The sequence below is a fragment of the Dromaius novaehollandiae genome, chromosome 23, assembly GCF_036370855.1.
Source record: "Dromaius novaehollandiae isolate bDroNov1 chromosome 23, bDroNov1.hap1, whole genome shotgun sequence".
NCBI lineage: Eukaryota > Metazoa > Chordata > Aves > Casuariiformes > Dromaiidae > Dromaius > Dromaius novaehollandiae.
The window spans coordinates 7,681,417-7,693,518 of NC_088120.1; the positions used below are offsets into that span (position 1 = coordinate 7,681,417).

Genomic DNA, 12,102 nt, shown 5'->3' on the forward strand with positions numbered 1-12,102 from the left:
CAGATCAAACTAAAGCTATGTCACAGTCCAGAAGTTAGTTGCTCTGCTGCTTTCTCTTATATCCAGCCTGCATAGGGAACACATTCCCAGAAACAGGGAATCTTGGTTTCAATTCCATCTTCTCCATAAGGAGATATATTCCCACCAACTCCTCATACAGAAGAGACTTACTTACTGTGACAGGAAGAATGATCTGGTAGTCCAGTGGCTTATGGCATGTGTCAGAGGAAAAGAGCTGTTCTTGGGACTGCATCTGTATTGACTGTATATAAAACAGATTAAGTCTTAAATGCTCATTCTAGTCTCAGCTTACTGTGTGGGCAGATGACCCTGTGGAAGCCTCTTCTCTCACTTTTAAGGTGGGGCTGATGATGTAACTTTTCAAGCCCTGAGGGACTGGTGAATTAAGAAAGCCTTAGCACCTGAATTTATTAATTCAGATATTAATAAATCACTACAGCACTATAATCTAACACTTCATCTGTGGCAGTTGAAATTGCCCCCCAACAATATAAGGCACTATTTCTGACGTGTTGTGGACATAAACATATTAATAATACTAAGGACAACTATTGTCTTATTAAGGCTCAATTTTATATAAATGAAAAAAAAATCATACTTTAAATACAGCCATGAGGAACATTGCAGAGAGTGAGCATAGCTGAAAGAAACATCTTCAATTAGTGAGAACTGTAGCCATAAACAATACAAATTTCTGTCTTCTCTCTGTTTAGATGACAGTTTTCGTGGTGCTCAGCTCCTAGCATTGGTGGTTCAATATACGGACCTTTTGGAACACTAAATAAAATACATTTCATCTGAATACAAGGACTACTAATGAAACATGAAATTATGGGCCAGAAATTAAGGCCATCCTGTCATGCAACTATAGGGATGATTTGTGAATTAAGAAACAGCAAGGGCGTATTAAAACCAGCCAGCACCCGTTAGGCACGGCTGAATGGTTTGATTATTTACTTCGATTTCATCTAATCATCAGCTTAGACAAGGTAATTGGAAAGAAAACTTTAACCTCCTTCATTCAACAACTTCCTAAACACTGAAGACCTGGAAGCATGAAACAGTTTATTCTCAGTAGCTCCGTACCAGACTCACAATAGAGGAAGAACTGGATGTTTGACATCCATTCATACTGTAATGGGTAATAAGTTATATTGCAACAAGACAGTTATAAGTTAACTTGAATGCTTACTGTGAACCTAAGGAAAACTGTAGGTAGAAAGAACTTCATCCAGCAGCACCCATTGCATTCCTTAGAAGATCCTTACCAAAAATCAAGACCTAAATACAAGTGGAAAAGAATTTCCATCTTCTTAAAAATTTTTTTTCTTAAATATTACAATACATTGAAAACACTTCAAATCCATAGGGTCTTTCCTAAGTAAGTGTCCAGTGCATAAACAATTTCTAATTAATAAAAGAGGCAAAAAAGTTCAATCCTTAGGAAGGCAGCTACTGTGGAGAAAATTTTGGGAGCATAACACTTGCTTACAGAGTTTAATGATAGTAACATCACTTCTCTTTCATGGTTAGATCTTCATCCTTTAGGGCAAATTTTCTTCTCAAAACTTCCGCTATAAGAATAGCAGGGTCTTCCTCCTTCATTGACGTTCGGTTTCTACGTGGAAGATACAAAACACAATGTATTAATAAACACCAAAGTTGATGGCTTACAATTCTAGCTAGATTTTAACTTTAGAAATGTATTTAAGTATTTTCCTGCAACATTAATCATCGGCTTTTGTTGCAAGTGGAGGAGGGAAGTGCAAGAACAACAGTACAAAACAAAAGGCAGCTTAAAATTCAGATCTTTCATGTTTGGTGTAGGAAACGTGCAGCTCATGTTGTAGATCTAGTTGTATCACTGAAAAATCTCAGCAAAGCTCTTTAGTATCATTTTTATTCAACTGTGTTAGTAATAGTTAAGAAAATAAAATGTTACAAGTTATTCACAGGCTATGTCTCCTGAATATAAGTCTAAAAAAGTTGTTCAAATTAAAGTCAAACTAATTCATTAATTTCACTATATAATAGATAGATGCTTTTATATTTAAAAATATTTTAAAGAGAACTGTTATGTATTTCCCTTCTCTTACATGACTACATAGAGGTTTTTTTTTTTTAATACCATTCTCTCATCAAAGCATTCTGCCTGTTGTGACAAGTCCAGACAAGCAGTTTACTTTAGAAGTGCCAGTAAGCTTATTTCACAGGAAGCCAAAACCTAAGTTTTCTTCCCATCAAGTTATCATGAATTACTCAATAAGGCTTTGTTTGGAACCTGTAATAATACTTTCAGAGCTTAACTTTTTTACAGTTAAAATCCTCTCTTGGTCAGAAACCAGTGTGTTCTAAACATTCCTTAAAAGACATCCCCCAAAGTATTTCCATATGTGTTTGGGAGGTGCTTGCTCTCAGATTAACAATGAAGGCTTTTAGTAAGCTGTATAAGATGTCACCGAGAGGCTCACAGGCGACCCTTCGCTCTAGGCAGACTGCTGTCCGAGTCAAGTTCTTAATTTACAGTTGCATAAACAATTTAAAACCTGATTTTAGAGCTAGAAACATGCCATTGATTTCATTCAGACAGAACTGTTCCTTCTGACAAGGGTGCAGAGACAAAGATCAGGAGCCCCCCAAAACCATTCCTTCCACACAGGCAAACCTGAGAATTCACAGTTACCCAAAGCATCAATCAGCCGCCCCAGAGGAGGCACAGCGAGAAACCCAAGCAGCCAGAGGAAGAGGCTAGGCTAGAACAGCAGCAAAGAGGCAGCCGTGACGAAGCCTAAAGGCGCTGATCACAAGGAAAATGCTATCACAAGATGAGTACAGAGATAATCCGGACCAGGGGTGAGAAAAGTAATCTGTCCTACCAAAGAGTACAAACCTCTTACAGCAAGACACAACCAGCAACAACTGCAAGAAACTAGCAGCAGAGGCAGCCCTTCAACACCAAGAAGCACCAGAATTAAACTTCAGCATCTCAGTCCTTTACAGCTTCTCCAAGGGCCAGAGAAATAATCACGGGCAGATTAATTTATTCAGTACCATAGAAGAAGAAGTACTTAAAAATAAAGTGTACTCACATTGCAAGCAGCTCCTCCTGCTACCTGTTTTTAACCACACACTGAATGCACGGCTCGGCAGACACACTACTCAGACAATCCCCTTCCAGAGGGCATCACAGACATTTTAAAGGGCTCTATGTGACATTTGTTGAAACATACACATTTCTGCAAGTGTTTCTCATACTCATTCATGAAGCTTCCAAGGTTGTGATTAAGCACCAAGTCCTAAATAGGAGCATCAGAGAAGCATCTATGAAATCATCTTGTTAAGAATTATTTGGCACCTTCATCCACAAAACTTAGAAGAGTGTGTGATCCTTTAAGTTTTACCGGTGTTACATACCTACACTAGCAAAACTGCTCTGTACTTAACTAACAGTACCTTAGCAAAGCGAGCACAGCGGTAAAAGCACAATTCTGCTCGTACAGCTGCACTGACACTACAGGATTGTGTCTGGGAATCATCTTTCCACATCAGAGACAAACAACTGTAGCGTGGAAACTTAACAGTGGTTTATACCAGGCGTTTCTTTTTGCAGCAGGGTAAAAGCGGGCATACCGTCAATTACTCAGCTGTCAAAGATCACTTTATTAAATTGAAGAAACGACTCCTTTCAGCCGTCTGTCCATATACAAAGTTCAGAAAACCAGAGAAATAAAATACAGATGCCTCTATGGAGGCTACCTGTATGAAACTGCTCTGATTTAAAACACTTGTTCATACTGCCATTGCTTCTAAACGTACTTGTCCTTATAACCCATCCATGCAAGAACAGGGTCTGCGTGTGACCGGTTCTAAACTGAAAGGGGTAATTCACTGCCAGCAGCTGTGGGAAAGAGGCATTTCATGACTAATTGTAAAACACGAAATCAAAGGAAATGCTACGTAACAAAAGCTGGATGAGTGATATTATCCTCCAGTCTAGTGCTGAACAAGACCTGCTTGCAACCCGAAACATGACGTATTCCTGTGCTAGAGCCGGGGCTGGTGTTCCAGTCAGCCACCTTCATTAGCAGGTAAGTCATCATGCCTCCAGACTGGAGAGGGATCAAGCATCAATAATTTAAGCTAGTCAAACACTGAACATTGGTAAATTACTCAGTGTAATTTTTCAACTATCTGCAATTGTTCAAACAGCTCTAATTAAGATACAATAACCATATACTAAAACATGCCTCTTTCTTACATTTAAGAGGCAGGTTACAGGCTAAGACAGACAAACAGATGAGAAGAAAAGTTAAGCTCAAGCAAGAGATGGTCTCAAGCTTTTGTATTAAGTGTTTCTGGTTTTGATGTGAGCAGAGCACTACAGGAAGCATGTAAAAATGAAGTAATTCCATGTACTAAGGCTGTTAACTTCACTGGAAGCCTGAAAATTCATGTTATTACAACCAACATATTTGATCAATACATGGAAAAATTCTCTGAGCTCCGTCAGAAAAGAGAAACCAGCCTCATGTGTGACCCAACTCCCCTCCTAATCAGTCAAGCAGTTACTAAGGGGAAAAGGGGTCCTGGTGATTCAGGTCCTTTACCCAACTCTGTACCCAAGGAGGAAGGATTTGGTAGATATCCCCCTCTCCCCAACCTCCAAGAAGTATTCTACAGTATGAAAACCTTCCTCTCCCCCATCTTCTGTAATTTTATAGAGAACCAATGCTATTAATAAATCCTTTTTTAGTGTGCAAGCCATCTCTTGCTCCTATTCTTTCACATAGATGCCTTTCTACGGTAACAGCAAGATTAAACACTTCCATCCATTGCTAGTTATTCTCATACATTCAGGATAGGAAATTCGAGTCAAATTTTGACCTTACTGCAGCTTTCCCGGTCACCTACAAGCTGCTTTTCACAAAGGATCAACTACGGCTGCTGAAGACGCTGAAACACTTGTGTTCCATAACTGTCGCATGCAAAAAGATAATACGGACAGCTGATTATTTCAGCTTCAGCATAACAACTGCTAACTGCATAACATGCTAACCTAGCCGTGGCTAAAATAAACTAATTCTAAGTTTAGAAGTCGTATTTTTGTTTCTGTCATTTTCATGGATTTGCTCCAACCTGCCTCAAAGACTTTGCAAACAGCCTCCCCCCCGGTCACTGCCTTGTTACAGGTGTTCTGGATGCAAGCTGAACACCCTTCTCTCACTTGACCATATAATTTTTTCAGTACTGATAACTACATTTCTTTTCAACTGAATCAGGCATAAAAACTGTGAACAACCATCACCCAACACGTTATTTTTGGCCAGAAATGTCATTCACACCACATATGGGCTGGATACATCTTTGGGCTGAAATTTGGAAATTGAACTTAATCACTGCGATTTCACATGTAAAACAAAGAGGGGAGAGCTAACACGTTAAAGCAGCTACTTTATCAGATGGGCAGAATCCTGTCTCAAGCATGCAGCAGCCAGCATGTCAGCAACTTGGGGCGTTCTCATGATAAATGTATACACTTATCACGAGACAAGTGCAAACTCACTCTGCCCACATTCAACGCTCGGCCAGATGCAAACCAGATCCAGTCTGGAAGCTGAAAAGCTCTGTGTGTTCGCTCCCGTATGTACCACGCTGAAACAGCTTGGGTCTTGAAAAACTTCAAGTAGAAAACTGCAATGTGGGCCTCACTTTGAATGCTGCTCTGGTTTTAATCTGGGCAAAGCGCAAGAATTCACCTCTTTTTGAGGTGAATAGGTTGAAACAGCCAAACACCGTGCTCATCTGTTTAAGTTTCCCCTCCACTGCTTTCTATTCAGATAGTTCAGTAACACAGGTTTGGTCCAAAATCTAGCATCCTGGACTTAATTAAAACAATACAGAAACATAAGTGTCAGCAAGTTCTACTATAAAATTGTTTCATGAACATACGGCACCACCAACAAGCAGATGAATGCAATGTCCAGTGTCTACAATGATTTGGCAGATGGAAAAGAAAAAAAAATAAAAAAAAGAGATGACAAACTTTCAAAGAGAAAATAAAATCAAGAGAGTTCAGGAAAGACTTACAAGTCTTTGTTCTGCTTCATCCTATGAATGTCTTTAAGAATGCCCATCATGTCCGCAAAACTGCTGGCCTTCGAAAGAGACACAGAATCTTCCTCGTCAGGATCCTTTGGTTCTGGTTTACAACATTCAGAGGTTGCAGAACAAAGCATGGAAACTGATGGGAGCTCTGGGGTTTCTAATTCTGCCTCCTCCTCTGTGATATCACTAATGACAAAGGAAGTTGTAGAGTGGAAAGAGGGTCCAAAACAAGGTAAAGGAGAAGATGCATTTGAACTTCCTGGAGATAATAAATCTGGTGTTAATGAAGCAGAAGCTGAAAAAGAAAACAATATAGGTGGATAAATAAACTAATGCCAAACCTGTTTTTTTTCCCCCCTAAACAACAGAATATGAATCAAAAGGCATCATCAGCCAGCCTCCCCCACGTTAGCAGAAAACAAATTAATCAAACCCTCTGTCTTACCCTCCGTGGCTAGTCCACTTCCTAGAATACCACATGGCAATACAAGACCTTCTCCAGGACCTTTTATCCCTCCAGCCCACCATACTTCTATTTCTACACCTATCATGCCCATCGCCATATCGTCCCTGCAGTTCAAACGCTGCATCCAGTACCTGCCTAAGCCAGGTTTGCTTTTTCCATTTTACAGATAAGAAATGGAAGAACAGAGATTTAGCTGCTGCTCAAGGTCACAGAGGGAGCCTGCATGACAACATAGGTCTTAATTGTCTTAACTTTTCTTCCCTTGCCCTTCACCACAGTGTGTACTGTTTTCCTTTCTTTTTCGTTCAGTTTCTTTCCCCTCTAACCATTACAGATGGTGTGACTGCAGAGCCAGATCAAGAGCTCTTACATTTTAAACCAGGCTTTCACAGCAATTCCCTCTGTGACTGCAGGCATTTTGACCTTTCTTGTTTTCCACCACCATGTATAAAATGAGAATAGCATCCACTTATCTCACAAAGAAGATGGGATTTATTTGCTCATGTTTTAAAGCACCATGAGGATAAGAATAGCTATATAAATTCCAAATGTTATTTAGTGAAAATGAGTTAGATATTTCCAATTTAAAACATTAAGGGAAAAAAAATGAAATATGCTAAGTACACATCTCCCTGAAATAACTTTCCTGCATTGCAAACAAATGGTACCTTAAAGCACTAATGCCCTTAGTCTCCAGAGAAAAGTTGTAGATCATTATCAATTTCCAATTAGGGCTTTCTGTAACAGTATATAATAAAGCAGACTGCACAGTATTTCTTTTTTTGCCATCAACCTTTCCAAAATAAGCCTGCTAACTAGTCATCTCCTGTATCAGATTACTGAGCCACAGCTAGGCCCTAAATCATAGTTCCCAATTATTGACTTAGATGATGCTAAGTCAGTCAGAACTGTTCTCAAATGCTAGCTGATAAAGACTGGGAACATTGCTAAGTAGAGAGGGAGAGAAAAGGGAATTAAATGATTAATGCATTTTTCTCCCACTCAGGTCTCTAATTTTCTGAGTTATTACTTTCTTTGAATTAAAACGGGCTTTTCTAGCACACGGCTTGGACAACTGTAGAGCCGAGACAGAAGTTTGAAGACAAAATGCACAGAATTTGCCTGTTCTTTATTCCAATTCAGTTGTTCCTCTGATCCTGCATAAAGAAGGAAGAGGACACACACAGTCTGTCTGAAGGGGACATCTGTGATGTCTTGTTTTATACTTACTCCCTGCAGAGCTGAGGGTAATATGGTTCTGTGACCCTCAAAGTAGTTTCATTCTACCACGCTAATGTAAAAGTCAAAGTACATGGCGTATGGGATCTGTGCAACTGCGCTCTTTACAGCCGATCAGCTGATGGCTGGTGTATTTTGACAGGGCCAAAAATGACAAGAAACAAAAGCACAGGAAGATGGATATTCTCTGTGTGCATTAAATCACAACAGACCTATATGAAGGAAATGGATGGTTCATCAGCAGAAGAAATACTTAATCTCATCCCATTTAAACACAATTTCACAGGCCAAACTGTCATATATGCTTCTCAGGTGGTGGCACATATGTCTATACTATCGATATCAGATAGATTCTTAGAGTGCATTGATCATCACACAGAACCGGAAAAAAACAACCAACCAACCCTGCCCCAAACAATTTTTCACGTAGAAACCAGCACTCGGACTAAATCAAACACCACAACCTGTTTCATGTTCAAATGCTTCTATGGCTCATGGACAACTGGACTAAATATAAGCAGTCGTTAAGGCTCTAAGTCAGCTGGGGCTACGGAAGTCAGACAACCATGCGGTCTTTCACAGATCACGAGAGATTTGGTCCCATGTACACACAATGCAGTGCAATGCAAAGTAGCAGTCTGGGTTATTTAAAAAATATTTGCTTTCAGATGTAGGATAAGGAAGCCCCTATTAGCCATCGCAAACAACAGGAATGAACCAGCATGATATCATTTCAAGTGTGGCACAATCCTGTTTTGTTTTTTTAAAGTAATAATTTTCTTCCCCTGGAAAGCAGCCATATTATAGCTGTTATCTTGGTTACTGGCCAAAGTATTCTGCATACAAGAAATGCAGCTTTAAAGAAGAAAAGCCGTCCTCAAAAAGGACTGAATTCCATTAGTTTGCAAAACTGTTCATTTTTAAAGATTTTGAATTGTGAGATCAACAACTCTGCCCTCTGACTACTCCATAAATAAAGATATCCAGTTATGTCTGATCTTACTAGTTTCCCAACTCTAAAATGACCATTGTAGCAGCAAGCTTTGCAGTACCACTGGACTTTGGGTCCTACCAAGTGTCTTCACATTCCCAGGGCATGAGGATACAGGAAAAGCCATGAAAGGAAGTGAAGTAAGAACTTCCTTTTTCCTCACAGTACAGTTTTGTGGCTAACACATGGCTCTTCAATTGCATACAAATTTACTAACAGAAAGAAAGAAATCAATTCAAACTAGTTCTTCAGCAAATACCTTATTTACTACATAAATAGCGCTGTCATTTTCCCAAAAGGAACACACTAACGTTTCACTCCTAGCCAAACCAAGACACAGCCCTCGAATTCACGACCAGCTCAGGGCAGGAATGGCAAGAACATACCAAATGTTTTCATGAAACAAGGTACTTGAGACAAAACTCAGTCTCCAGATCAAATGCAGCAAATGCAGTCACAAAGCTATACTTAGTACCTCTTAGAAACAAGCAGGGCTTCTCCAGCTATACAAATGCAAACATCTAGACAAAGAACCAGCACTGAGCTGGCACCAAAGACAGCATCCCATCAGCAAGAAAAACATCCTGGCAATTCTGCTGGGAAAACAAGCTGCAAATCTGGCTCTGTATAGAAGAAATAAAGCCTTCTCATTCAACAAAAAAGGTCATTATGGACCTACCTGACTCTGCAGCCACTATTTTAGCTATCTGACTCCGAAGGTGACTCAACTCATCCTGGAGCTCGGTTGTTCGGCTCAGTGCTGGTAAACCAGGTTTCTTCAAGGCGAGCAGCTTCTCCTCCTGCTTCCTCAGGTTGGGGACTGAAGCATTTCGCTGTATGACAGTGAAGGGACTGGGCTTCCACTTGTGCTTCAGCGGGCGAGTGTCGCTCCTAAGATGGACGGGACAAAACTCTGCTCGTCACTTGCAAGATCCAGACCCCTCTGCGATAACAACGCTCTGCTCCCACCTTCGGAGAGTGAAGTACTTTACAAACGACGAAACAATTAAGCCTCCGTACCACTACACTGTACGTGCCACTGTATGGATGTGCTGTTCCACTCTAAGTGCTATCTCTTTGCATTACAAGGAATGGAAAGTCAGTTACAGAAATCATGGTCAAACAGCACAAGACATGGTGAAGGGAAGCAGGGACAAAAGTTTGGGCATGTTCACATGGCTTCGAGTCATTTCTCTCCTCATTACATGTCTCTCCTCCTGGGCAGTTCACTGTGTATACCTGGGGAAAATTCACCCCATTAACCTGCACTTCTCCTTTCAAAGTCCATTTTCTCTTTCACAAGATACATATCATTACTGCCCTGCTTTCAGGACAATAATTACAAAAGTTCAAATGACCAGGAACTAAACTCCTAGGGTCAGAACATCTTGATCCCAGAAAGACAGCTCAACTCTTCAACTTTCCAAGGTAAAAATGAGGTAGAAATGCCAAGAATCACATGGATTTTTCTGCACAGACCTTTCAGTGAGAAAACAGCGGTAGGACACAGTCTCTTAGTGCTTCCAGTAGGAATTCCTCCCAGGGTTCTTTGTCCAAATTTTTTCCCCCATCCCTTGGGAAAAAATTCTTTCAACAGGCACCGCATCACAGCCCAAGAACAGTGGAAGTTGTGAGCATTTGATCAATGCCTGGCCTACGCTATACAAAATAAACCACCATATAAAAATAAGGATCAGCAGGTACAAAGAGCAAACCAACCTGACTCTGGCATATGTTTCTTCATCATCTGCTGCTATCCACACAATGTCGGCCAAAGTAGGGACCGGAGGGATGTCATTTAAATAGAGCTCTGAAACGTTTGGCAGAACCTAAAACAGAAGTGACATTAGGGAAATGGTGGTCCTGTTTCCTGAAACCGAACCAAATCTGTTGCACTGGCCATCAGAGGCTTTCCCTGCATCAAGTCAACAGCTTAATCTCAGATACGTGACAGCAACACTATTTGGCTTATGGAAGAGTAGAGTTCCAGCGTGTTGACTTCCACGCCTGTTCCTGGGTGCGTTGTTGTGAGCTAGCGGGCTTCGTAAGTCTGAACAGCGAGGCTGCAAAAGGATACGTGATCCAACTCAACACGCTGCCAAGGCCACGTGCAACACTTTCCCATTACCAGCCCCTGGCTTTGTCCTTGACCTCAGCGTGACCCAAGCGTTTCCATAAACCTTGTTCTGCCGTTCAGATAAAAAAGCCACAGAGGGCGAGAGGCTTGCTGGAGGTCCCACAAGGAAGCCATTGTTCAGCGACAGGACGTTTCTGTCTCCTCTAATTATTAGCGCGTTAACTTTGTGAATAGACACTATTTTAGGAGATGTTCATCTCAAGTTACCAAGGCTCATTTAAAGGTACAGGATTTACAAAAACAAACAGAAAAGCCTTAAAATTAACTATATTGCAAAATGAAAGTTTTGTCAGTACAACTCCACAGATGCATTTATTTCCCTGAACAGCAGCACACAACACTGCTGTTCAAGAGCTGTAGCTTCTTACACTTAATCCCTGGATCCTTTATAAGTCTGCTTACCTCAAAGGTTGCTCTGGGGCAGGGTTTGAGAGGAAGGGTTGACCCGATCCTCCTGACGACGCTGCGCGATGAGCCGTGGGGTTTGTTCTGCCAAATGGGGATCGTCTGAAAGGCGCAATTTAATAAAATCGGTATTTCAAGTCGGTTACCCTTTTTTAAAGTTTAATAAACCGAAAACCACCACGTGCAGTGAGCTCGAAGCTCTGAGCTCTGGGTTTTTTTGTTGTGCAAAGATGCTTTTAAAGGGTTTTTCACGTAACGGGGCACTCGCTAGCAGCTGAGGTCCTGCTTCGGTAAAGCGCGTTTCCGTGCGCGCAGGTGAACGGCAGCCAGGCACGAAGGGGCACCTGAAGCGGGCGTGGAGCGCTTGCGGCCGCCTTTCAGGGGCCTCTCCCGCCCCCGCCCCCGCCCCCGGACACAGCCGCCCCGTCCCCGCCGGGCCGCGGCACCTACCGACTGCGCCGCCATGTCGGGGCCGGCCGCTCGCGGTCGGGGCGGGTCAGGGCGGGCTGCCGGCGGCGCCGCCCCGCCTCATGCCGCTCCCGGGGCGCAGAGGTCCCGCCGCAGCGGCGGCGGCGGCCCCCGGGCCCGGCCCGGTCACCTGGAGGCGGCGGCGCGGCCCCGCTGCCCTCGCTGCGCCGCCGCGACCCGGAACCCAGCGGCGCCCTCGCTTCCGCTGCCGGGCGGCACCGCCCCGCGCATGCGCCGAACCCCGGGGGGGGGGGGGGAGTGTGATGGGGT

The 12,102-nt window shown here is 42.3% G+C and overlaps 1 protein-coding gene across 2 annotated transcripts; it reads right to left on the reverse strand.

Annotated features, from left to right (window-relative positions):
• Positions 1-572: 572 nt before the first annotated feature.
• On the reverse strand, positions 573-12,071 carry MTFR1L (mitochondrial fission regulator 1 like). 2 transcript variants are annotated; one of them, XR_003258900.2, is made up of 7 exons: positions 11,815-12,071; positions 11,362-11,466; positions 10,542-10,651; positions 9,502-9,713; positions 6,109-6,421; positions 3,111-3,317; positions 573-1,639 (listed from the first exon to the last, which is right to left on the reverse strand). XR_003258900.2 is itself a non-coding variant. In XM_026098207.2 (6 exons), exons 1-6 carry the CDS (start codon positions 11,827-11,829, stop codon positions 1,534-1,536), a joined length of 861 nt encoding a protein of 286 aa, XP_025953992.1. In that variant the 5' UTR covers positions 11,830-12,069; the 3' UTR covers positions 573-1,533. The 2 variants fall into 2 exon arrangements, 1 of the variants encoding a protein (XP_025953992.1); XM_026098207.2 differs by lacking the exon at positions 3,111-3,317 and having other exon boundaries at positions 11,815-12,069.
• Positions 12,072-12,102: the final 31 nt, after the last annotated feature.

What these genes read in the sequence shown, in the direction of transcription:
- MTFR1L (XM_026098207.2), bottom strand. An exon ending in GAAACATATGCCAGAGTCAG is followed by an intron (nt 9,714 to 10,541) that starts GTTGGTTTGCTC and finishes CGTCCATCTTAG; the next exon opens with GAGCGACACTCGCCCGCTGA. An exon ending in ATGAAGCAGAACAAAGACTT is followed by an intron (nt 1,640 to 6,108) that starts GTAAGTCTTTCC and finishes TCTTCCACGTAG; the next exon opens with AAACCGAACGTCAATGAAGG.